This window comes from Anomaloglossus baeobatrachus, chromosome 5 (assembly GCF_048569485.1).
Source record: "Anomaloglossus baeobatrachus isolate aAnoBae1 chromosome 5, aAnoBae1.hap1, whole genome shotgun sequence".
NCBI classification, from domain to species: Eukaryota; Metazoa; Chordata; class Amphibia; order Anura; family Aromobatidae; genus Anomaloglossus; species Anomaloglossus baeobatrachus.
In genome coordinates, this window is record NC_134357.1 from 597804538 (window position 1) to 597831015 (window position 26478).

Genomic DNA, 26478 nt, shown 5'->3' on the forward strand with positions numbered 1-26478 from the left:
ATATATATATATATATATATATATATATATATATATATATATGTATATATATATATATATTATACTAATTTAGCAAAATTCACAATTTGGCCTTGGAGCCCCTCTTCTTGGGCTGATTTCAAGAGATGCTGTGATACTCATACATACACAGATAATTTTATTACATTTGAACAATCTATAGCCCAGGCTACCCTCATACCGCGTGCTTTGCTCTCTGCCACGTGCTTTGCTCTGCTGGGGGCTCCGTGCTTTGCTCTGCCGGGCGCTGCGTGCTTTGCTCTGCCGGGCGCTGCGTGCTTTGCTCTGCCGGGCGCTGCGTGCTTTGCTCTGCCGGGGGCTGCGTGCTTTGCTCTGCCGGGGGCTGCGTGCTTTGCTCTTTGCCACGTGCTTTGCTCTGCCGGGGGCTGCGTGCTTTGCTCTTTTGGTGGCTGCGTGCTTTGCTCTTTTGGTGGCTGCGTGCTTTGCTCTTTTGGGGGCTGCGTGCTTTGCTCTTTTGGGGGCTGCGTGCTTTGCTCTTTTGGGGGCTGCGTGCTTTGCTCTTTTGGGGGCTGCGTGCTTTGCTCTTTTGGGGGCTGCGTGCTTTGCTCTGCCGAGGGCCGCGTGCTTTGCACTGCCAGGGGCCGCGTGCTTCACTCCTGGCTGGTGCTGATCCAGGCCTCGTCTTTCAGGTGTTTGAGGTGAACGCTTCCTGTCAGCGCAGTGGACGCCAAATCCTGGCTCAGCTGAGAGAGGCCACCCAGTCCCACCAGGTGGACCAGCAGGGTCCGCGCGCACACAAGCCCTGCTTCTTCACCAGCGCCAGCAGCGTCCGCTCTCCCCGTAAGTATCACCTCTGGATGAGCTCTGCGCATTGTGCTGCGCGGTCACATGACTGCTCTGTATCTTCCCAGGGAAACTCAACTCCCCAAAGAGCGTGGTGTCCTCTCCAAGAAAACTGCCGGCGTCACCCCAAGGGTCCGGCCACAGGAGCCGGCTGCCCCCCAAGGCCTTAAACTTCTTCTGTAAGGGAAAACCCGAAGTCAAGAAAGCCATCTCGGAGCTCATCAGAGGTGAGACCCAGGCCGAGCCCCCCACCCACAGGACTAGAGGAGAGACCTAGGCCGAGACCCCCACATATCCACCCCGAGGACTAGAGGAGAGCCCCCACATATCCACCCACAGGACTAGAGGAGAGACCCAGGCCGAGCCCTCCACCCACATATCCACCCCGAGGACTAGAGGAGAGACCCAGGCAGAGACCCCCACCCACATATCCACCCCGAGGTCTAGAGGAGAGACCCAGGCAGAGCCCCCCCATCCACATATTCACCCCCAGGACTAGAGGAGAGACCCAGGCCGAGCCAACCACCCACATATCTACCCCGAGGACTAGAGGAGAGACCCAGGCCGAGCCCCCCACCCACATATCCACCCCGAGGACTAGAGGAGAGACCCAGGCCGAGCCCCCCACCCACATATCCACCCCGAGGTCTAGAGGAGAGACCCAGGCAGAGCCCCCCCATCCACATATTCACCCCCAGGACTAGTCAGACGAGAGACCCAGGCTGAGCCCCCCACCCCCACATATCCACCCCGAGGACTAGAGGAGAGACCCAGGCCGAGCCAACCACCCACATATCTACCCCGAGGACTAGAGGAGAGACCCAGGCCGAGCCCCCCACCCACATATCCACCCCGAGGACTAGAGGAGAGACCCAGGCCGAGCCCACCACCCACATATCTACCCCGAGGACTAGAGGAGAGACCCAGGCCGAGCCCCCCACCCACATATCCACCCCGAGGACTAGAGGAGAGACCCAGGCCGAGCCCCCCACCCACATATCCACCCCGAGGACTAGAGGAGAGACCCAGGCCGAGCCCTCCACCCACATATCCACCCCGAGGACTAGAGGAGAGACCCAGGCCGAGCCCCCCACCCACATATCCACCCCGAGGACTAGAGGAGAGACCCAGGCCGAGCCCCCACCCACATATCCACCCCGAGGTCTAGAGGAGAGACCCAGGCCGAGCCCACTTCTAGCTCCTGAGTGTGAGGTGTAGACGCTGCTCTATGACCTGTGGGTCGGATCTCCTCGCTCAGCCGGTGTCATACGTCCATTCCTGGATCATGTACCTGCACTGGTTGTGGGGGTCTCCTCACATATGGGGGGGCTGCCTCCTGCCGGATGGTAACAAGATCTGGTGCTCAGCTCCACAGAGCGGTCCTGATGGAAAAGCTTCCAGGGCGGAGGAGGAGGAGCCGCAGCGCAGAACGGCCACGTCCCTCATCCTGTTTGAGGAGGTGAGTGCTGTGCTGGGGTCGGTATAAAGTGGAGCCACTCCGACTCCTGAAATATATAATGCATGGGGCGCAGCGCTCCGTGCAGAATGTGATGACGATGGTCTACTGAGGATTCAGGAAAATCATGAAATGTCCTATAAATGTGTGATCTGTCCCTGATCAGAGGAGATGAATCCGTGCTGCACCTCATCTCCAGAATATAAGGAGAGAGGTCACCACTTACTACAGGGATGTATCACACCTCAGTCATGTACAGTGGAACCAGAAGTTTACATACTCTCTATACAGACACATCTGTCGTGTACAATGTAAACCCTCAGCTTCCCTCTGTTCTCTATACAGACACATCTGCAGGATTTTCCCTCCGCTCTCTATACAGACACATCTGCAGGTTTTCCCTCCGCTCTCTATACAGACACATCTGCAGGTTTTCCCTCCGCTCTCTATACAGACACATCTGCAGGTTTTCCCTCCGCTCTCTATACAGACACATCTGCAGGTTTTTCCCTCCTCCGCTCTCTATACAGACACATCTGCAGGGTTTTCCCTCCGCTCTCTATACAGACACATCTGCAGGATTTTCCCTCCGCTCTCTATACAGACACATCTGCAGGTTTTTCCCTCCGCTCTCTATACAGACACATCTGCAGGTTTTTCCCTCCGCTCTCTATACAGACACATCTGCAGGATTTTCCCTCCGCTCTCTATACAGACACATCTGCAGGATTTTCCCTCCACTCTCTATACAGACACATCTGCAGGATTTCCCCTCCGCTCTCTATACAGACACATCTGTCGTGTACAGTGTAAACCCTCTATACAGACACATCTGCAGGTTTTTCCCTCCGCTCTCTATAGACACATCTGCAGTTTTTTTTTCTCCCCTCTCTATACAGACACATGCAGGTTTTTCCCTCTGCGCTCTATAGACACACATCTGCAGGTTTTTCCCTTCGTTCTGTATACAGACACATCTGCAGGTTTTTCCCTTCGGTCTCTATACAGACACATCTGCAGGTTTTTCCCTTCGCTCTCTATACACACATCTGCAGGTTTTTCCCTCCACTCTCTGTACAGACACATCTGCAGGTTTTTCCCTCCCCTCTCTATACAGACACATCTGCAGGTTTTTCCTCACTATCTGACATGAAATCAGAATAAACTTTTCCCATGTTTGGTCAATTAGGAACAAAAATGATTTCTATTTGCCAAATGCCAGAATAATGAGAGAGAGAATGTTTTCAGGCATTTTTATTACTTTTTGCCCAGTGAGAAGTTTCCATACAGTAAGAGTACTGTGCCTTTAAACACTATGGGACCGCCCATATGATGATGTCATGTCTTTGGAAGCTTCTGATAGGTTTATTAGCAACATCTGAGTTAATTACAGACACACCTGTGGATGTATTGTAATGCACACCTGAAACACACGGCTTCTCTGTGAAGCATCAGGGGAAAGCCACAAGAAATCAGCCAAGATCTCAGGGAGAGAATTGTGGACTTGCACAAGTCTGGTTCATCCTTGGGTGAAATGTCCAGATTCCTGAAGGTGCCTCATTCATCTGTACAAACAATTATACACGAGTACAGACAAGATGGGAATGTGCAGCCATCACACCGCTCAGGAAGGAGACGGGTTCTGTGCACCAGAGATGAACGTGCTTTGGTCAGAAATGTGCAGATCAAGAACAAGAGCAAATGACCTTGTGAAGATGCTGGAGGAAGCTGGTGAGATTGTGTCATTATCCACAGTGACACAACAAAAGCAGAAGCCCTTGTGAAGATGCTGGTGGAAGCTGGTGAGATTGTGTCATTATCCACAGTGACACAACAAAAGCAAAAGACCTTGTGAAGATGCTGGTGGAAGCTGGGGAGATTGTGTCATTATCCACAGTGACACAACAAAAGCAGAAGCCCTTGTGAAGATGCTGGAGGAAGCTGGTAAGATTGTGTCATTATACACAGTGACACAACAAAAGCAAAAGACCTTGTGAAGATGCTGGAGGAAGCTGGTGAGATTGTGTCATTATCCACAGTGACACAACAAAAGCAGAAGACCTTGTGAAGATGCTGGTGGAAGCTGGTGAGATTGTGTCATTATCCACAGTGACACAACAAAAGCAAAAGACCTTGTGAAGATGCTGGAGGAAGCTGGTAAGATTGTGTCATTATCCACAGTGACACAACAAAAGCAAAAGACCTTGTGAAGATGCTGGAGGAAGCTGGTAAGATTGTGTCATTATCCACAGTGAGACAACAAAAGCAGAAGATCTTGTGAAGATGCTGGTGGAAGCTGGTAAGATTGTGCCATTTATCCACAGTGACACAACAAAAGCAAATGACCTTGTGAAGATGCTGGCGGAAGCTGGTAACATTGTGTCATTATCCACAGTGAGACGAGTCCTGTATCAACAGGAGCTGAAAGACCACTCTGCCAGGAAGAAGCCATTACTCCAAAAGAGACAGAAGTCAGATTAATGTTTGTAAATGCAACAGGAACAAAGACCTTAATATGTGGAGACGTCCTGTGGTCTGAGGAAACTAACATTGCACTGTTTGGCCATAATGACCATCGTTATGTTTGGAGGAAAAAGGGAGAAGCTTTGAAGCCTAAGAACCATCCCAGCTGTGACACACGGGGGCGACAGCATCATGGTGTGGGGTTGTTGGAGGGACTGGTGACTTCACAAAATAGATGGCATCATGAGGAAAGAAGATTAAGTGGCCATACTGCCATACTGCATACATCAGCCAGGAGCTTACAGCTTGTGTGGAAATGGGTCCTCCAAATGGACAATGTCCCGAAGCTACTGCCAGACCTAAGGAGAACACAGTCAATGTTTTGTAGTGGCCATCACAATGCCCTGATCTCACTCCTGTAGAAAATGTATGGGAAAGCTGATAAGGCCAGAGCGAGCGTGACAAGAAATCCTGCTGGCTGCGGTATCTTCATATAGGCCTCACATGATATTTGTGTGGCAGAGAATAGGGGAAATTCAGCCTCCATCCCGTACATCGTATGTTAGTTGTGGCCCCTATTATTGTCTGAGGGCTCGCACTGCCATACACCGGCTATACCGCGCCATGTAGTAATATGGGGTGTGCACATTGGTTTTATAACCTAATTTGATTAAAGTATTGGTTAGTTTTGGCCTTTAGACGGCAGTAGCTGAGCCCCCGCTGCCCTCTGCACGTGACCTCTTCAGCGCGTGACCCCCTCCCTCCAGCTCGTGACCCTTTGCACGTGACCCCCTCCAGCACGTGACCCCCTCTGTGTCCTCTGCAGGTCGACGTCATCTTTGATGATGATACCGGATTTCTCGGTGCCATCAAGACGTTCATGAGCACGACCAAGCGTCCGGTGGTCCTCACTACCAGCGGTGAGTCTGGGACAGCTCTGCCCCATGGTGCAGCCACACACAGATCCTGACCCCCCCAGGTCTGTCTCAGGCTGTTGTCCCCTGTTATCAGCTGCTTTTCATCATGAGTTGAGCTGTTTCTCTGTTGCCTCAGATCCCACGTTCAGGATGACCTTTGATGGAGCGTTTGAAGACCTTTCCTTCCAGGCGCCCTCTGTGGTGAGTGGCCGCAGCAGTAGAGGATGGTGGGCAGTAGTTGGGGGGGGCTTTGCCTGACGTGTTCTCCAGTTGCAGGGGATGGTGGGGGCAGTAGTCGGGGAGGCTCTGTATGACGTGTCCCGTGTTGCAGGTGAATGTCGCCAGCTTCCTGCAGCTTCTTTGTTTGGCTGAAAACCTCCGGACGGAAACCAAAGACGTCGTCACCTTCCTGACCGCAAACAGCTGCGACGTGAGGGCGAGCGTCCTGCACCTGCAGTTCTGGGCCCGCAGCGGAGGAGCCCGGGGGAGGCTGCCTGCAGGTGAGGCCCAGCATTAGAGGCTCATACACAGCTGCTCATCCTGAGCCTCCTGCTGCACCCCTCAGTACAGCAGCAATGGAGGCTCCTGCACCCATCTACTCTGTGCTTTACAGGTGATCAGGAGGCTGTGGAGCTGCCCCCGTGCCACGCCGGCTGTGCCGAGAGCCTGCTGGGCATAGACAACATCATCACCCCCTCTGCCGGGGTCACCTCCTACGTGAAGGTGAGCGCAGCGTCGTGTGGATGTACTGGAGAATGATCATCCTGCCTTCGGCTCACCCCTGGCGGATGATGATGGTGGTGATCGTCCTGCCTCCGGGGGATGGTGATGATGGTGATCGTCCTGCCTCCGGGGGATGGTGATGGTGGTGATCGTCCTGCCCCCGGGGGATGGTGATGGTGGTGATCGTCCTGCCCCCGGGCGATGGTGATGGTGGTGATTGTCCTGCCCCCGGGGGATCGTGGTGGTGATTGTCCTGCCCTCGGCTCACCCCTGGCGGATCGTGGTGGTGGTGATCGTCCTGCCCCCGGGGGATGGTGATGGTGGTGATCGTCCTGCCCCCGGGGGATGGTGATGGTGGTGATCGTCCTGCCCCTGGGCTATGGTGGTGGTGGTGATCGTCCTGCCCCCGGGCGATGGTGGTGATCCTCCTGCCCCCGGGGGATCGTGGTGGTGATCGTCCACCATCTGAGCTCTCTGCTCACCCCCGGCGGATTGTGGGGATGGTGGCGATCGTCCTGCCCCCAGGGAATGGTGGTGGTGATCGTCCTGGGCCCGGGCGATGGTGGTGATCGTCCTGCCCCTGGGCGATGGTGGTGATCGTCCTGCCCCCGGGCGATGGTGGTGATCATTCTGCCCCAGGGCGATGGTGGTGATCGTCCTGCCCCCTGGCAATGGTGGTGATCGTCGTGCCCTCGGCTCACCCCTGGCAATGGTGGTGATCGGTCCTGCCTGTGGATCCGGCAGTAACATCTGACCTTCTCTTTCAGGAGCGGATTCTGGACCCGGCACATTGGGAGAAGATCCTGCAGCTACTGGGGGAGTTTCACGCCAGGAACATTTACTTCACGCCCAGTAATCTGGAGGTCCTCCTGCCGTTACCTCTACACGTGGAGGAGCCGTCGGCCCCGTCTTCCTGTGAGAACCCGGAGCCGAGCCCCCCGCCTGTGGACAGCCTCACAGGGGACGCCCCCATACCGCTGTCTGCAGCCACTAAACGCCAGAGGACGCTGCCGCTTCTCGATGACAGTGACCTGTTCGAAAGCAACTCCCTGGACGAGATCCTCCCAGGCAGTGCGGAGGAGACGCCCCGCACAGAGCGCCAGGATGAGACCTCGCGGCCTGTGAGGAGGGCGCTATCCTCCGCAGAGCTGCCCTCCGCCCTCCTGGTCTGCCAATGTCTGGACTCCATGGCAGAATTTGCCGAGCACATGTCATTTCTGGACGGCTCCACCTGCGGCCCGGCAGACCCCACTCACACCGGCCGGCCCACCTGGACAGAGAGCAGAGTAAAGCACGGCCTGTGTGACGGGCTTCGGAGCGACAGCGGGGACTGGTGGAGCGCACACAGTGCCGGGGACATCCGCGCCCTCCTGGAGGCGCTCTCCTTCCAGAAATGTTCCTCCAGAATGCAAAAATCAATGGCGTCCTCTCTGCAACTGTGCAAGCGATCAGGTAAAGACCCAACGGAAGAGCTGACTCTGCGTGTGACCAAGGCCCAACATCAAGTGTACTTTGGCCAGCCAGCTGCCAGCACAGGGTAAGTGGTGTGGGCGGGGGTCCTGGTGGGCTGCACGGCTGGTCTTCTGTACTCTGCCACTCATGAGGTTTCTGCTTCTGTTAGTGTCGCAGAGACCCGCCTGTCCCTGGTGAGGGAAGTGATGTCCCATCGAACCTTCATCAGTCTCGGGAGCCGAGACGTGAATGTGACGGAGTATCTGCCGGCCCTGCGCCACATCTGCCGCCTGCAGCGGACGAAGGAGGAAGGCAAGAGCAGACGGAGGTGAGAGCAGACTATTGGGTGGGGGTCTGGGGCAGCGGAGTGGTCTGAGGTATTCCGCTCACACTGGAGGGTGAGACGGTGTAAGCTGAAGATGGGGGGTGAGACTGTGTATGCTGAGGATGGGGGTGATGAGATGGAATAAGTGGAGGGAGGGTGAGACGGTGTAAGCTGAGGATGGGGGTGATGAGATGGAATAAGTGGAGGGAGGGTGTGACGGTGTAAGCAGGTGGGGAGATGTCGGGGGACATCACCCAGTTCGGTACATGGTGATCTTGTGGGTGGAGTGGGTCCTTTGATCGGGAAGCGCAGGTCTTCAGAGTGGGATTCTTGGAGCAGTTGTGAGTGGATAGTGCGGGTCCCCAGAGCAGTTCCTGTGATCGGATAGCAGCGTGGGTCATCTGACAGGGTAGCACACGTCCTCAGAGTGCAGTCAGGAGCGGTTAGTGTTCCCTACTGAGCAAGGGCCTCGGATCTGGTAGCATGTGTTTTCTGATTGGGGTCCCCAGAGCGCGAGTTCATGGAACTGTCCCTATAAGCAGGTCGTGCCAGGGTCCTTTGATCTGAGTTCACTAAGTGGATAGCGCTGGCTCTCTTCAGGGGGTGTTTGGTCATTAGTCCTTTTATCTTTGAAGATTCCTGGGTGCCCCCCCCCCCCCCCAGCTCCTGAGGTTTCTGCTTCTAGCTGTGGATCTGGAGTGTGAGCCTTCGGGGACATCGCTCCTGTAGGATGCGTTGCTCTGAGGATCTCTGGGTGGAGCACTGTCCATTATGCCCGGTCTCCTCTGTAGAGGACCTTGTGTCCTCCATGTCTATATTTCTTCCCCCAGCTTCTGAGGTTTCTGTCTCTGGCTGTGGATCTGGAGTGTGAGGCTTCAAATCGATATTGAGCCTCGATCTGGGCCTCCAGCTGAGCTGTTGTCTCTATGGGCCCCAGTTCTCCCTGCAGTGGTGATGTCCTACATCCCCAGCATCCTCCTGTTATCCAGGGCTGGGTGATATAGACCGGATTACTCCATGATCCCAGCAGATCTCCACTGGGGGAAAATGTTGGCATCTTGTGCCTCCTGCCTTCTCTAGTCTAGTCCTGATTTTCTAGTCTAGTCCTGATTTTCTAGTCTAGTCCCGATTCTCTAGGCTAGTCCTGACCCCCACCCCTTCTCTAGTCTAGTCCTGATTCTCTAGTCTAATCCTGATCTGATTTTCTAGGCTAGTCCTGACCCCCGCCCATTCCCTAGTCTAGTCCTGATTTTCTAGTCTAGTCCTGACCCCCTTCTCTAGGCTAGTCTTGACCCCCGCCCCTTCTCTAGTCTAGTCCTGACTCTTCCTTCTCTAGGCTAGTCTTGACCCCCGCCCCTTCTCTAGTCTAGTCCTGACTCTTCCTTCTCTAGGCTAGTCTTGACCCCCGCCCCTTCTCTAGTCTAGTCCTGATTCTCCCTTCTCTAATCTAGTCCTGACCCCCTTCTCTAGGCTACTCTCCCTTCTCTAATCTAGTCCTGACCCCCTTCTCTAGGCTAGTCTTGACCCCGCCCCTTCTCTAGTCTAGTCCTGACCCCCTTCTCTAGGCTAGTCTTGAATCCCGCCCCTTCTCTAGTCTAGTCCTGATTCTCTAGTCTAGTCCTGACTTCCCCTTCTCTAGTCTAGTGATGACCCCCTTGTCTAGCCTAGTCCTGACCCCCCCCCCCTTGTCTAGCCTAGTCCTGACCCCCTTCTTTGGTCTCCTCAGGTTCCTTCACTACTTGGAGGGGATCCATCTAGAGTTACCAAGAGCAACACTTCGCGCCTTGGCGGAGGACTTCCCTTGAGCGGCACGTGATGGTACCAGCGGACTTCCATGATTCTGAGCGGCACATGATGGTGGCGGAGGACTACTTCCCCCTCGTCTACACGCGGTAGTGGACGATGACTTCTCCCTTGTCTACAGGCGGAGGACATTTCTCTCGGCTACGCTCAGCAGAGGACAATGACTGGCCCTCATCTACACGTGGCGGTGGAGGAGTTTCCCTCGTCTACACATGGCGGTGGAGGACTCGTTTATTTTCTTTGTTCTGTATAAAAAAAAAACCTTCATCCTACTATTTATCTCTACAAATCTATTTATATTCTACTGATCATGATCGTGTCTCTGCAGCTCTCGGGGGTCCCGGTGATCCGGATTGCATTTCTGCAGCCTCCGGGGGTCCCGGTGATCCGGATTGCATTTCTGCAGCCTCCGGCGGTCTCGGCGATCATGATAGTGTCTCTGCAGGCTCTGGGGGTCTCGGCGATCATGATAGTGTCTCTGCAGCCTCCGGGGGTCTCGGCGATCATGATCATGTCTCTGCAGCCTCCGGGGGTCCCGGCGATCATGATCATGTCTCTGCAGCCTTCGGGGGTCTCTGCAGCTCTTGGGAGTCTTGGGTGGCTCGTGTACAGCGGTGTGATTTTACGATTTATTTTTACCAGAATTTCACACATATATTTGTTGATTTTTTTTTATTTTTTTTTTATATTCTGGGAATTAAAGGCGACTTTAAATGAATCCCTTGTCATGTGCTGAGCCCACGTGGGAGGGGAGGGGGGGTGTCGCCTGCAGTCCCCGCTGGCGGATAAGCTGTGTGGCGAGGGGATATTACACCTTCACCCCCCTGAGAATTCCCCTCTACCCACCCTCGTGTAACTGCTGCATCATGATGACGCTAATGATTGGCTGCAGCGGTCTTATAGGGGGACTATTACAAAACACTGCCCGTGGCCACAATATTGTCATTCCCCAGACTCTGCTCATTCTGGATAATAGCGGAGGAGGGCAGGTACAGGGGAGCCCCCTGTGACGACATGGACTCTCATGGGTTAGACATGAAGACGAAGGGAATTTTGTTACTTACCGTAAATTCCTTTTCTTCTAGCTCTTATTGGGAGACCCAGACGATTGGGGTATAGCTACTGCCCTCTGGAGGCCACACAAAGCACTACATTAAAAGTGCAAGGCCCCTCCCCCTCTGGCTATACCCCCCCCGTGGTATCACGGGTTCTCCAGTTTTAGTGCCAAAGCAAGAAGGAGGAAGCCAATAACTGGTTTAAACAAATTAACTCCGAATAACATCGGAGAACTGAAAACCGTTCAACATGAACAACATGTGTACCCGCAAACAACAAAAAAACATCCCGAAGGACAACAGGGCGGGTGCTGGGTCTCCCAATAAGAGCTAGAAGAAAAGGAATTTACGGTAAGTAACAAAATTCCCTTCTTCTTCAGCGCTCTATTGGGAGACCCAGACGATTGGGACGTCCAAAAGCTGTCCCTGGGTGGGTAAAGAAATACCTCATGTTAGAGCTGCAAAACAGCCCTCCCCTACGGGGGTGTCACTGCCGCCTGCAGGACTCTTCTACCTAAGCTGGCATCCGCCGAAGCATAGGTATGCACCTGATAATGCTTGGTGAAAGTGTGCAGACTGGACCAGGTAGCTGCCTGGCACACCTGTTGAGCCGAAGCCTGGTGACGTAATGCCCAGGACGCACCCACGGCTCTGGTTGAGTGGGCTTTTAGCCCTGAAGGAACCGGAAGCCCCGCAGAACGGTAGGCCTCTAGAATTGGTTCTTTGATCCATCGAGCCAGGGTGGCTTTAGAAGCCTGCAACCCCTTGCGCGGACCAGCGACAAGGACAAAAAGTGCATCGGCACGGCGCATGGGCGCCGTGCGGGAAATGTAGATTCTGAGTGCTCTCACCAGATCTAGCAAACGTAAGTCCTTTTCATACCGGTGAACCGGATGAGGACAAAAAGAAGGCAAGGATATATCCTGATTAAGATGAAAAGAGGATACGACCTTAGGGAGAAACTCCGGAATAGGGCGCAGCACTACCTTGTCCTGGTGGAACACCAGGAAGGGAGCCTTGGATGACAGAGCTGCCAGCTCAGACACTCGCCGAAGCGATGTGATCGCAACAAGAAACGCCACTTTCTGTGACAGCCGAGAAAAGGAAACTTCCTTCAGAGGCTCGAAGGGCGGCTTCTGGAGAGCAACTAGTACCCTGTTCAGATCCCATGGATCTAACGGCCGCTTGTACGGGGGCACAATATGACAGACCCCCTGCAGGAACGTGCGCACCTTAGAAAGACGTGCTAGACGCTTCTGAAAAAACACGGATAGTGCCGAAACTTGCCCTTTAAGGGAGCTGAGCGACAAGCCCTTTTCTAACCCCGATTGCAGGAAGGAAAGAAACTTGGGCAATGCAAATGGCCAGGGAGACACTCCCTGAGCAGAGCACCAGGATAAGAAAATCTTCCACGTTCTGTGGTAGATCTTAGCCGAATTCGACTTTCTAGCTTGTCTCATTGTGGCAACGACTCCTTGAGATAATCCTGCAGATGCTAGGATCCAGGACTCAATGGCCACACAGTCAGGTTCAGGGCCGCAGAATTCTGATGGAAAAACGGCCCTTGGGACAGTAAGTCTGGTCGGTCTGGCAGTGACCACGGTCGACCGATCGTGAGATGCCACAGATCCGGATACCACGACCTCCTCGGCCAGTCTGGAGCGACGAGTATGATGCGGCTGCACTCGGATCTGATCTTGCGTAGCACTCTGGGCAAGAGCGCCAGAGGCGGAAACACGTATGGGAGCTGAAACTGCGACCAATCTTGAACCAAGGCGTCTGCCGCCAGAGCTCTTTGATCGCGCGACCTCGCCATGAATGCCGGGACCTTGTTGTTGTGCCGGGATGCCATTAGGTCGACGTCCGGCACTCCCCAGCGGCGACAGATTTCCTGAAACACGTCCGGGTGAAGGGACCATTCCCCTGCGTCCATGCCCTGGCGACTGAGGAAGTCTGCTTCCCAGTTTTCTACGCCTGGGATGTGAACCGCGGATATGGTGGATGCTCTGTCCTCCACCCACATTAGAATGCGCCGGACTTCTTGGAAGGCTTGCCGACTGCGCGTCCCTCCTTGGTGGTTGATGTATGCCACCGCTGTGGAGTTGTCCGATTGGATTCGGATCTGCTTTCCTTCCAGCCACTGTTGGAAGGCCAGTAGAGCAAGATACACTGCTCTGATCTCCAGAACATTGATCTGAAGGGTGGACTCCTGCGGAGTCCACGTCCCCTGAGCCCTGTGGTGGAGAAATACTGCTCCCCACCCTGACAGACTCGCATCTGTCGTGACTACTACCCAGGATGGGGGCAGGAAGGATCTTCCCTGAGACAATGAGGTGGGAAGGAGCCACCATTGTAGGGAGTCCTTGGCCGTCTGGGAAAGCGAGACTTTCCTGTCCAGGGACGTTGACTTCCCGTCCCATTGGCGGAGAATGTCCCATTGAAGTGGGCGCAGATGAAACTGCGCAAAGGGAACTGCTTCCATGGCTGCCACCATCTTCCCTAGGAAATGCATGAGGCGCCGCAAGGGATGCAACTGGCCCTGCAGAAGAGATTGCACCCCTGTCTGTAGTGACCGCTGCTTGTTCAGCGGAAGCTTCACTATCGCTGCTAGAGTATGAAACTCCATGCCAAGATACGTTAGTGATTGAGTCGGTGATAGGATCGACTTTGGAAAGTTGATGATCCATCCGAAAGACTGTAGGGTCTCCAGCGTAGCATTCAGGCTGTGCTGACATGCCTCTTGAGAGGGAGCTTTGACCAATAAATCGTCTAGGTAAGGGATCACCGAGTGTCCCTGAGAGTGCAAGACTGCTACCACCGCCGCCATGACCTTGGTGAAGACCCGTGGGGCTGTCGCCAGACCAAATGGCAGAGCTACGAACTGAAAATGGTCGTCTCCTATCACAAAACGTAGAAAACGTTGATGTTCTGTAGCAATTGGCACGTGGAGATAAGCATCTTTGATGTCTATTGAGGCAAGGAAGTCTCCTCTGGACATTGAGGCAATGACAGAACGCAGGGTTTCCATCCGGAACTTCCTGGCGTGCACATGTTTGTTGAGCCGTTTTAGGTCCAGAACAGGACGGAACGAGCCGTCCTTTTTTGGAACCACAAAGAGATTGGAGTAAAACCCTTGCCCTTGTTCCTGAGGAGGGACTGGGATCACCACTCCTTCCGCTCTTAGGGAGTCCACCGCCTGCAGCAGAGCATCTGCTCGGTCTGGATGTGGGGAGGTTCTGAAGAACCGAGCTGGAGGACGAGAATTGAACTCGATTCTGTACCCGCGAGACAAAATGTCCGTCACCCACCGGTCTTTGACCTGTGACATCCAAATGCCGGAAAAGCGGGAGAGCCTGCCCCCGACCGGCGATGCGGAGGGAGGGGGCTGGAAGTCATGAGGTAGCCGCTTTGGAAGTGGTACCTCCATTTGCTTTCTTGGGGCGCGTGTGAGCCCGCCACGAATCTGAGTTTCTTTGCGTCCTCTGAGTCCCTTTGGACGAGGTAAACGGTGTCTTGCCCGAACCTCGAAAGGACTGAAACCTCTGCTGCCACTTTTTCTGCTGAGGTTTGGTTGTTCTGGGTTGTGGTAAAGAGGAGTCTTTACCCTTGGACTGCTTAATGATATCAGCCAATGGCTCGCCAAACAGTCTATCTCTAGATAAAGGCAAACTGGTTAAACATTTTTTGGAACCAGCATCTGCTTTCCAGTCCTTTAACCACAAGGCTCTGCGCAAAACTACCGAATTGGCGGACGCCATTGAGGTGCGACTGGTAGATTCTAGGACCGCATTGATAGCGTAAGACGCAAACGCCGACATCTGCGTGGTAAGGTGCGCCACTTGCGGCACTGCTGGATGTATGATAGCATCCACTTTTGCTAAGCCAGCTGAAATAGCCTGGAGTGCCCATACGGCTGCGAATGCCGGAGCAAACGACGCGCCGATAGCTTCATAGACAGATTTTAACCAAAGGTCCATCTGTCTGTCATTGGCATCTTTAAGTGAAGCGCCATCCTCCACTGCAACTATGGACCTAGCTGCGAGTTTGGAAATCGGGGGGTCTACCTTTGGACACTGTGTCCAGCGCTTGACCACCTCAGGGGGGAAAGGGAAACGCGTATCTTTAGATCGTTTAGAGAAACGCCTTTCTGGGTGAGCGTCGTGCTTCTGGATTGATTCTCTGAAGTCAGCGTGATCCAACAAAGCACTCAATTTACGCTTGGGATAAAGGAAACGAAACTTCTCCTGCTCCGCAGCCGCCTCTTCTGCTGAAGGGGCTGGGGGAGAAATATCCAACAGCCTATTGATGGCTGAGATAAGGTCGTTTACCATGGCATCCCCATCAGGGGTATCCAGGTTGAGAGGGGTTCCAGGAATGGATTCCTGATCACTCTCATCAGACACATCACAGGGAGACTGATTGCGCTGAGACCCTGAGCAGTGTGATGACGTCGAGGGTCTTTCCCAGCGAGCTCGCTTAGGGTGACTGGGGCTATCATCTGAGTCATAATCCTCGGCCTGTGAAGCCGGGGACCCCCCTGTGGGCTGGATTAATTCCAAGTGAGGGGGACCTGAGGACAGAGGCCTCGCCGTGCCCAAAGACTGAGCCCCATGCATAGATTGCAAGGTTTCAAGGATTTTTGCCATAGACACAGACATATTATCAGCAAAAACTGCAAAGTCTGTCCCTGTCACCGGGGCAGAACTTACAAGCGTCTCAGCCTGGGTCACTACCTCTCCTGACTCCGGCTGGCGAAGCAGCACCGGGTCGGAGCATTGCACACAATGGGGGTCATCGGAGCCTGCTGGTAGATTAGCCCCACATGCAGCACACGCAGTATACACAGCCCTAGCCTTGGCAGCCTTGCGTTTTGAGGATGGCATGTTGTTGCTTCCACAGAGTGATCTGGGAGATGCAGCCAGAAGCGACCTCACAGTGCAAGAAATACAATATCTCTATATCCTACACAGTACACCGATACACCGTGAGGCACTAGAGGGACCAGCACAGAAAAATCGCTTACCGCCCGCTTAAAAAGCGGGTGTGTGGTCGCCAGATAGCCCCTAGTCCAGGTCTCCCAGAGCCTTGCGTCCTTCCTCCAGCCAGACTGCATGTAATGGCTGCCGGCGTCCTGAGAGAGAAGGGGGGCGGGCCCTGGGCGTTCCTGGCTAAGAGCGGGAAGCCTGCTTCCCTCTGTGCCTAGTGTGAGGGCTGGAGCATGTAAATCAGGCTCCAGCCCTCGTCGCTGCTAGCGAACAGCGTCTCTCCCCTACCCTGAATGACAGGGTGGGGGCGGGAACGAATCGGAGCTGCCGGCGTCCTAGGCCCAAAAAGCCGGGGACTCAATTTATAACCGCCGCCGCCGTAAAAGCGCGGACGGCGGATCCCCGGCGCACCACAAGTCACAGCAGCGCCGCCCGGTCCAGAGGGGGTCGGCGCTGCGTTCCCATACACAAAAAATCCCCCAGTAATCTGTAGGGACACTAACTCCAACGTTGCGGTCCCCGGCGCACTACAACACCCAGCCAGCCCGGAGTGTGTCTGTGCCTGCCGGGGACACAGAGTACCTGTATGATGCAGGGCCTGTCCCTGATCGTACTCCTGCTCCGTCTCCATCAGGTTCTAATGGGTCTGTGGATGGAGCCCGGCGTCAGAGCTGAGAGGCCGGCAGGATCCCACTTCCACAGAGCCCTACCAGGGGATGTGGAAGGAAAACAGCATGTCAGGCTCCAGCCCTGTACCAGCAATAGGTACCTCAACCTTACAACACCATCCAGGGGTGAGAAGGGAGCATGCTGGGGACACTATATGTGTCCTCTTTTCTTCCATCCGAAATAGTCAGCAGCTACTGCTGACTAAAATCTGTGGAGCTATGCATGGAATGTCTGACCTCCTTCGCACACAAAGCTAAAACTGGAGAACCCGTGATACCACGGGGGGGGTATAGCCAGAGGGGGAGGGGCCTTGCACTTTTAATGTAGTGCTTTGTGTGGCCTCCAGAGGGCAGTAGCTATACCCCAATCGTCTGGGTCTCCCAATAGAGCGCTGAAGAAAGTTTATTTATAGACTGGGGATAAGCCCTCATTGTTTCTACAAGACTCTTGTTGACTCATGTAATTGTTTTGGCCAGTGAAGGCCAGACACCCAGATAACTCAATTATGCGAAGTTCCCATTGTATTACTAAGTGAATTGCTAGATGTGAGGTAACTTACCTGTCCCACCCTTGTCTCTGGATATCTCAATATAGCTTGAAATCTAGCCAATAAGAGCCCAGTCTTTTCCACCAATCGTGAAGACCCCAATGGTCTGAATGGAGAGCTCAGGGGTATAAGGAGGACTGCCTATTGCCCGGGTAGACTCTTGCTACATGCTACCAATCTAAGACCTGCGGATCCGATTGGCAAGCCTGGATTACAACACTATATGGACTTCAGCATTGAATGCAAGGATTCGGCTTTGATATTGTGACAATATCAAGGACTACTTAAGAAGGAAACCCAGGTTGGGACAATTCAGTCACCTGGTACAGGCTTTGCAGTCCTCAGCCAGCTTCCTAAATCTGGCATTATTCCATTCTCGGTGGGTGCCTGCCGAAAGCGGGGTGCTGCTGGATTGGAGTAAATAGCCCTGGAACCTCTGAGGCATGGACATTCTAAATCCCTGGTGAGCCAGCGGAAGAGTGAGACTCTGTTGCCTGTTACATTTGTGTGTTTTGCTGGTTGTGTGTTATGTGCCGTTAATATTTTGGGGATCCAATAAAGTCTTAATATTGTGGTTCCCTCACCCTGTGTTGTCTGAGTAGTGTTACGCCCACGGTTAAGGAATTCGTGAATTCAGTTGGGATGAGCCCTGGGCCACGCTGTCTTTCTAAAGGCGGCGGGTTTTAGTGGACGAGAGCACCCACTGAGCCCCGTGTCTCCACAATTGGTGGCAGCAGTGGGATACTACTCAGCCTGGTTTACCCAGGGGAGCTGCAGCGGACTGGTGTTCGTGGACACCGTCCAGGGCTCAACAACCAGGGAGGCACATAAGCATACCCAGCAGGCCATAGGGGAGGCATTCAGGTTTCGGACGCTGCCATGTCCAACCCCACCAGATCAGCCATGGGACGAGGACCAGAGAGGAGTTACGACTGCTGCAGTAAATGGATGCTACAGGATTTGTGCCAGAGGTGAAAGATTGACTACAGGAACGCTGACACTCGGTCGGACTTGATCCGGAAATTAGTCCGTTGGGATGCCCAGAATGATGCAGAGGACGATGAGGATCCCGCCGATATTGACCCAGAGGATTTAAACTATGTGCCGCATCATGGATTTAGTGACAATCGGGAATCAACTTGGTCCCAAATGGCCCGAGCCAAAGCATTGCTGGCTGCATTGGGGCCTGAAGCTTCAAGGGAAGAGAGGGCTGGAGTTCTGCAATTCGTGTTGGGAGTTCCAATTTCCTTACCACCAGCACCTACCTCCAGGATAGACCACCACCAAGGAAGTCATCTTCGTTACAGGGACGTGCCAGTGTTTAAGGATTCCAGCACTGAGATAGATGAACACTTGCAAAACGTTGAGGTGCTAATGCGTATGCACCAGGTGCCCACAGCTGAGTGGTCCAAATACCTGTGGATAAGCTTGCCTATCCGGGCCCAGGAGGCTGTCCGATCACTTGGACCTCAGGACTGCCTGGACTATGGAATTATTAAAGACGCTTTGTTGGCCCTTTTTACCATAACCCCCAAGAGACATTGCACTAAGTTCCGGACTATGTCTCGCCAGGGTGTCTCGTATGTCGAATTTGGCAATCAACTCCGATGACACTGTAACCGCTGGCTCGATGGTCGGGCTTGCCCACTCTGCTGCTGCCCTCCGGGATGTGATGGTGCTCGAACAGCTGCTGGAGAAGATGGACCCGGAAATTCGAGAATGGGTAGCTGACAGGAAGCCCGATACCCCAGAGCAAGCAGCGCGATTGGCTGACGAATTTACAGCCAACCGACCCAGCTGGAGGCCCGCTAGGCCTACCGATCACAGGAGGACCCTCAACCATGGATCCCAACGACCTCCAGACTCCTGTGTTGGACTAACTCATTACACCACAGAAGCCCCAACAAGACAAAGGTTTACCAACAGGGCCGGTGACTTGTCTAACCCACGGCGCTGTTATACGTGTGGGCGCCTTGGACACATGGCCAAAGTGTGTCTTCAAAGTCAGGGCCCCATGCCAGGAGCCTGTTTGCCAGTCCAACCAGTCAACATATGCCGAGATGAACCAACGGGACTTGAGGAATGCTACTCCCGAGAAACACCAATAGCTAAGGAAGTGATTTACCCAGTCCACACCCTACGGCAAGCCGTACACCAGCCAACCTCCATCGCCACATCCAGACTGTCAAGGTCGGTGATATACATGCTCAAGGACTTCGAGACACTGGATTTTCCATCACCCTGGTCAGCCCAGATATCGTTCCCACAGAACATCGTTTACCTGGCCGCCAAGTGACCATCTCCCTTGCTGGGGGCCAGCGCTCGAACATCCTTCTGGCACGAGTGCAGTTGGACTGGGGAACTGACCAAGGAGAGGTTGAAGTGGGGCTCATGGATGGCCTCCCCACCCCTGTTATTTTGGGAAATGACCTAGGACAAGAACTATCCAGCCAGTTGTCACCACCATCACCCGCAGCCAAGCCAAACACCATCCTGGTGCAAGTGTTTCTACCAACCCATCCGAGGAGAACCCTCCTCCTCAGAGCCAATGAATGTGAGTACTTCAGACCCAACTGTGGCCATTGACTGGGGGGAGATAGATCGTAAGGAATTCAGGGAAGCTCAACTGACAGACCCCACCCTAGAGCTTATCAGTAGTGTGGCCGTACAACCTAGGGGAGGAAATCAGGGGGAGGTATATAGATGGGAAAAGCCTGCATCCTGCCCAGAAAAACCCTGGACCCATGTACATCAGCTTGTGGTACCCCAGCAATACTGACCCCAACTATTGCGATTAGCTCATGATGTGCCTGCGGCTGGGCACATGGGGGCCAAAAAGACCCGGGCCCGCCTGTTGCGCAGTTTTTTCTGGCCAAAGGTCACTCAAGAAGTGCAAAACTACAGAGCCTCTTGCCCAGTGTGTCAACATATGGGAGAAGCCCCATGTCGTGCCCCACTCCAACCCATGCCCTTGATAGGAGAACCGTTCCAGAGAGTTGCCATTGATGTAGTAGGCCCCTTAGCCATCCCCAGCCGCAGTGGAAAAAGATTCATCCTCACCCTGGTAGACTTTGCCACCCGCTACCCAGAAGCCGTTGCCTTATCCTCCATAGATGCAGAGCACGTGGCTCAAGCTCTACTGGACATCTTTAGCCGGGTAGGGTTTCCACAGGAAGTATTGACTGACCAGGGGGCACAGTTCCAAAGTGAACTGATTCAGACCCTGTGGGAGAAACATTGAGTTCGCCCCTTTCGTACCACCCCCTACCATCCTGAAACAAATGGATTGTGTAAGCACTTCAACAAAACGCTCAAACAGCTCATTAGCCGTTATGTGGAGTCTGAGGGGGGGACTGGGAGAAAAACCTGCAGCAGCTCCTTTTTGCTTACCGGGAAGTGCTGCAAGACTCCACTGGGTTCTCCCCCTTCGAATTGCTGTACGGCCGAAAAGTACGAGGGCCCCTAGAGCTGGTACGAGAGAGTTGGGAGGGCACCTTCCCCACAGAAGAGGTTTCCATACTGGACTATGTTTAAAAGTTTAGGGAAAGGATGAGGCACCTTATGGCGTTAGCCCACGGGAATTTAGAAGTGGCTCAGGAAAGGCAAAAACGATGTTAAAACCGCACTGCCAGACCCCGAGAATTTGCCTGTGAACAGAAGATACTAGTACCGGTACGGAAAAACAAGCTGCTAGCCATGTGGGCGGGTCCATTCACCATTACCAAGAAATGTGGTAATACTGACTACACCGTGGCCCTGGATCGAGCAGGTGTTCGTGAGCGTACCTAAAAGATGTATCACTGGGGGAGCAGCTTTCTCCTTCACAGAAGCGACAGATGTCAGACATTCTCAGAACATATGAATCCTTGTTCACAAGTCAGCCTGGTAGAACCCCCCTGGTCCAGCATCATGTCAACACAGGGGCAGCCACCCCACTAAGACAACTCTCCTACCGGGTAACACCTCCTGTGTTGGCAATGATGAAGGCCGAGGTAGATGACATGTTAAATATGGGAGTCATAGTCCCCTCCCATAGCCCATGGGCTGCCAGTGTTGTGTTGGTGCCAAAAAAAGGACAAGAGTACTAGTTTGTGTGGATTATAGACGGCTCAATGAGGTCACGATTACAGATGCCTACCCCATGCCCCGGGTGGATGAACTACTAGATAGGTTAGGGGGGGGTCTCGGTTTATATCTACCCTCTATTTGAGCAAGGGATACTGGCAGATCCCACTCACAAAAGACGCTCAAGAGAAATCCGCCCTCATAACCCCTTTTGGCCTCTTTGAGTTTACCAGCATGTCTTCTGGGATGAAAGATTCCCTGGCCACCTTCCAGAGGATGGTAGACCATTTACTAGAGGGATGTCAGGGGTATGCCCAGGCCTATTTGGATGACATCACTATCTTCAGCGACACTTGGGAAGAGCATCTTCAGCATGTGTCCCAGGTGCTGCAGAGGGTAGCCAAAGCCCAGCTCACCATCCGACCTGACAAATGCCAAATGGGGTTGGCCGAAGTGCTATACCTGGGACATCGGGTGGGAAGTGGATGCATTCGTCCCGAACCTGCAAAAGTAGAAGCCATTACCCAGTGGCCACGCCCGGTCAATCAAAAACAGGTCCGCGCGTTCCTAGGAACCGCAAACTATTATCGAAAGTTTATCCCCAATTACAGTACCATAGCAAAACCGCTCACTGACCTCACAACCAAAAGATATGCCCGTAACCTTATCTGGACCCCAGAATGTGAAACAGTGTTCCTCCAATTGAAAGACTGGCTAGCCCAAAGCCCAGTCTTGACTGCTCCTGACTTCCATCACAGATTCATTGTCCAAACAGACGCATCGGCCACAGGATTAGGAGCTGTACTTAGCCAAGTGGGGGACAACGGTGAGGAACATCCGATAGCTTACCTCTCCCGGAAACTGTTGGACCGAGAGAGGGCTTACGTCACCATAGGAAAAGAATGCCTGGCCATAGTCTGGGCCCTGAAAAAATTGCAGCCCTACCTCTATGGCAATGAGTTCACAGTTCTCACTGACCACAATCCATGGAGTTGGCTAAATCGCACTGCCGGGGACAACGGACGCTTGCTCAGGTGGAGTCTGGCATTACAATCTTACAATTTTTCCATCTCCCAAAAAAAGGCAAGAACCATGGAAACGCGGATGGGCTTTCCCGACAGGTGGAGAAGGATGATCGGAAGCCTATCATGTCTGGCTAATATTAAGAAGGGGGAGGAATGTGACGACATGGACTCTCATGGGTTAAAGTTTCTTAACATTCAGCTAGACATGAAGATAGTTTGTTTATAGACTGGGGATAAGCCCCTCATTGTTTTTACAAGGCTCTTGTTGACTCATGTAATTGTTTTGGCCACTGAAGGCCAGATACCCAGATAACTCAATTATGTGAAGTTCCCATTGTATTACTAAGTGAATTGCTAGATGTGAGGTAACATACCTGTTCCACCCTTGTCTCTGGATATTTCAATATAGCTTGAAATCTAGCCAATAAGAGCCCAGTCTTTTCCACCAATCGTGAAGACCCCCAATGGTCTGAATGGAGAGCTCAGGGGTATAAGAAGGAGGACTGCCCATTGCCCGGGTAGACTCTTACTACATGCTACCAATCTAGGACCTGCGGATCCGATTGGCAAGCCTGGATTACAACACTATATGGACTTCAGCACTGAATGCAAGGATTCGGCTTTGATATTAAGGACTACTTAAGAAGGAAACCCAGGTTGGGACAGTTCAGTCACCTGGTACAGGCTTTGCAGTCCTCTGCCAACTTCCTAAATCTGGCATTATTCCATTCCCGGTGGGTGCCTGCCGAAAGCAGGGTGCTGCTGGATTGGAGTAAGTAGCCCTGGAACCTCTGAGACATGGACATTCTAAATCCCTGGTGAGCCAGCGGAAGGGTGAGACTCTGTTGCCTGTTACATTTGTGTGTTTTGCTGGTTATGTGCCGTTAATATTTTGGGGATTCGATTGGCAAGCCTGGATTACAACACTATATGGACTTCAGCACTGAATGCAAGGATTCGGCTTTGATATCAAGGACTACTTAAGAAGGAAACCCAGGTTGGGACAGTTCAGTCACCTGGTACAGGCTTTGCAGCCCTCAGCCAGCTTCCTAAATCTGGCGTTATTCCATTCTCGGTGGGTGCCTGCCGAAAGTGGGGTGCTGCTGGATTGGAGTAAGTAGCCCTGGAACCTCTGAGGCACGGACATTCTAATCCCTGGTGAGCAGCGGAAGGGGGAGACTCTGTCGCTTGTTACATTTGTGTGTTTTGCTGGTTATGTGCCGTTAATTGTTTGGGGATCCAATAAAGTCTTAATATTGTGATTCCCTCACCCTGTTTTGTCTGAGTAGTGTTCCGCCCACGGTTAAGGAGTTTGTGCGTTCAGTTGTGATGAGCCCTGGACCATGCTGTCTTTCTAAAGGTGGCTGGGCCAGCGGACGAGAGCACCCACTGAGCCTCGTGTCTCCACACCCCCCCACCCTGGGCATGTCCAACCCCCACTCCTGATTTAATAACATCACACTGCTGCAGGGGCACAGTATTAGCAAGAGTCAGACCTGTCGATTAAAGCAGAAGAGGCGGAGCTAGGAGACACGAGGCGGTGACCTTAATGAGTGGCTGCAGCGCTGACATCTCCTCCAATCAGTGGAATAATTTTATCTAGACCGGTATATGAGGGACAGGAACCTCCCGCACTCGCCCCATCCCCCTCTTGATGATCACCGTTGCCCAGCAAGCTCCAGCACGGTGATCGCCTGCAGCAGGGCGTCACACATCTCCTCGTGGCGGTGCTGTCCGCGGGAGTGGAGTTTGTGCTTGTAATGACGGAGAAGGTCCGGTAAGAAGCGGACCCTCGGCTGCTCCCGCGTGCCCCCCGCCTCTTCCACCAGCTGCTGCACCAAGTCCACACCGCTCGTCTTCGTGCCACCCACCATAATGTCAAAGTGCTTCCCCACTGTGCTCCGCGCCATGCTGAACACCCTGTGCTCCTGCTCCGCAGCATATCCCGGATTCAGCAGCGCGTACAACATGGCCTCCACTATCCGCAAGTGCAAAGTGACGGGAAACATGGTGGCATTCTGGGAGGACAGTGAACTTCTCTCCAGGATGAAGAGGTCTGCTGGTGGAAGTCTGGAGACAGCGGCCGTCACCTGCGGAGAGAAAACAAGAGCTTAGCTACAGATCAGACGCCAGCAGCCCCATGTAAACGCCAGACTTACATCCGCCAGGTAGAGGTCGGGGTGCTGCTTCCCCTTCACCAGCTGAGACCACTCGTGCTGCTGCCAGTCTCTCACTGTCAGGGATCGGTCCACGTGAACCCACGCCAGCCTCTTCAGCCCAATCACAATGGAGACTATACTGTCAGCCGCCTGAGGAGAAGGAAGGGTCAGTGGCACAGCGGGTGGGCAAGACCCAGGGGCGAGGGTCAGCGGCACAACGGGTGGGCAAGAGCCAGCAGCAGCCCCTCACCTGCAGCCGCTGAAGGGACACATCCGGCTTTATGAAGGTCGCTCTTGTGCTCTCTCGTCTGTTCAGCTTCGTGGTACCCCCCACAGTCTCCATGTGCCCCTCTAGAAAGTCGGGGGGAGGCGGCTCTTCCTCCCAGTATGGAACCGCTGGGGGCTGGGAGGTTATCTGCGCTGAGGCTCCCTGCTGCGGTACATCCCCCCTACTCACACCCCTGGTGCAGTACAGGAGCCGAAAAGGAGTCCTCATTCCTAGGGAGAAAAATAAAAAATCAATGATGGGGGGGTTCTCATAAGGTCCTATGTGAGACAGGTCAGCATTGAGTGTGTTGTGACCCTCGTTCTATTTATCACAATATTTGGTCAGTTATGTTAGGCTCATAAATCACACTGCAACGGTGGGAAATATATTTCAGGTGCCAAGCCAAAAAATCTCATGTGGAGACCTATTTATTAAGAAAGGTCCAAGACGTGCCCGTGTCCTCCGTTACAATCGCTGGTCAGGCTATATATTCGGGAAATATATTCTAGATGCTAAGCCAAAAAAAATCTTATGTAGAGACCCATTAATTAAGAAAAATAAGCAATCGGTCCGTGACTTGCCAGACTCCAGATTTTTCCTAATGTCACATGAAAAACCTATAAAGACGGTAGAGTGGTTATCGAATAAGCCTGGTATAGTGACAATAAAGCTCAGAAATCAAATGCTCACATAGATGCAGCAAACTAGCCTGGAGTTAGGAGTCTCTGATCAATGCAGACCGGGACCTCAGTGGCATCTGTCACATCTGTGGCACCTGTCACCTCGGTGGCATCCGTCACCTCAGTGGCACCTGTCACTTCTAATATTCTTAAATCGATACAGGAACAAGCGATTCAACAAGAAATGGAGTGTGGGACACTGAGCCGGATGACTGAGGAAGGACAGTAAGCTTTCTCTGAGAGCTCTACTCAATATGTGAAGGTAGCCTAGGCTATAGATTGTTCAAATGTAATAAGATTCTGTGTATGTAAATAATCAAAATATAGATGTAGTTGCATAAATCTGTCTATATAGCAATCGCACAGACGCCATAATATGATTCTAAGCTGTATGTTCAAGAAAGGGTTAACCAAGGATGTGTGAACAGATGTATAAACAATGAACCATGAAAGTCTTATCAGTGATTTCACACAAAGAAAGAATGTGCTAACTAGATAATCAGGCCAGAATAATGAGAGAATTTTATAATTATGGTTTTCTCACAGCTGAAATAAGGGATGTAATGTGTGGGAGGATCACTCCCTGTTCTTGCTTCAAGGTTGAATGTTGTATGGTATAATTACCACTCTTTTAACCTTTGTCCGGCTGAATAGGTACAATTGTAACTATTCAGTTTTAAAAATTACAATACATTTTTTTTTCCAAAAGCCGTAGAGGGCTGAATTTTCTTGACATCTCTGCAGTTTTGGTTCAGAATATATTGGCCAAATTTCAATAAAATATCTCCACCCCCTTCCGAGATAAGGGGTCGCTGTTAAGTTGTAAAATTATGCAGCCTGACGAAGGTTAAAATACACGAGTCGGTCACCTGTACTGGCTCAAAGCAGTGAACACATCTTGTTGTGATCATGGTCTGAGTTATTTAATATCTCTGCGCAGATAGTTATAATTTGGACCCGTCCTTTGGATTTGCCCTGAACAAAGACTCCATCAGCAGTCTTACCTAAATTTCTCCCTTGACAAATTATGGCCCAAGGTAACCCATGGACTAACACATCAAAGA

General features: G+C 52.9%; 2 protein-coding genes across 2 annotated transcripts in view; one reads left to right on the plus strand and one right to left on the minus strand.

The window, feature by feature from the left end:
• Positions 1 to 11023, plus strand: part of ATAD5 (ATPase family AAA domain containing 5) — an 81609-nt gene extending 70586 nt beyond the window's left edge. The window contains exons 14-23 of the mRNA XM_075351530.1: positions 669 to 819; positions 891 to 1049; positions 2190 to 2281; positions 5568 to 5661; positions 5795 to 5859; positions 5990 to 6158; positions 6272 to 6381; positions 7149 to 7918; positions 8003 to 8161; positions 9885 to 11023. Coding sequence (XP_075207645.1) covers positions 669 to 819; positions 891 to 1049; positions 2190 to 2281; positions 5568 to 5661; positions 5795 to 5859; positions 5990 to 6158; positions 6272 to 6381; positions 7149 to 7918; positions 8003 to 8161; positions 9885 to 9963 — 1848 coding nt within the window. The 3' untranslated portion in view covers positions 9964 to 11023. The remainder of the gene's footprint in view (positions 1 to 668; positions 820 to 890; positions 1050 to 2189; positions 2282 to 5567; positions 5662 to 5794; positions 5860 to 5989; positions 6159 to 6271; positions 6382 to 7148; positions 7919 to 8002; positions 8162 to 9884) is intronic.
• Positions 11024 to 16778: 5755 nt separating this feature from the next.
• TEFM (transcription elongation factor, mitochondrial) lies at positions 16779 to 24960 on the minus strand. The gene is made up of 3 exons (XM_075351531.1): positions 24717 to 24960; positions 24467 to 24616; positions 16779 to 24397 (listed from the first exon to the last, which is right to left on the minus strand). The coding sequence occupies exons 1-3, from the start codon at positions 24807 to 24809 to the stop codon at positions 23966 to 23968; spliced, it is 675 nt and encodes a 224-aa protein (XP_075207646.1). The 5' UTR covers positions 24810 to 24960; the 3' UTR covers positions 16779 to 23965.
• Between the last annotated feature and the right edge of the window lie 1518 nt (positions 24961 to 26478).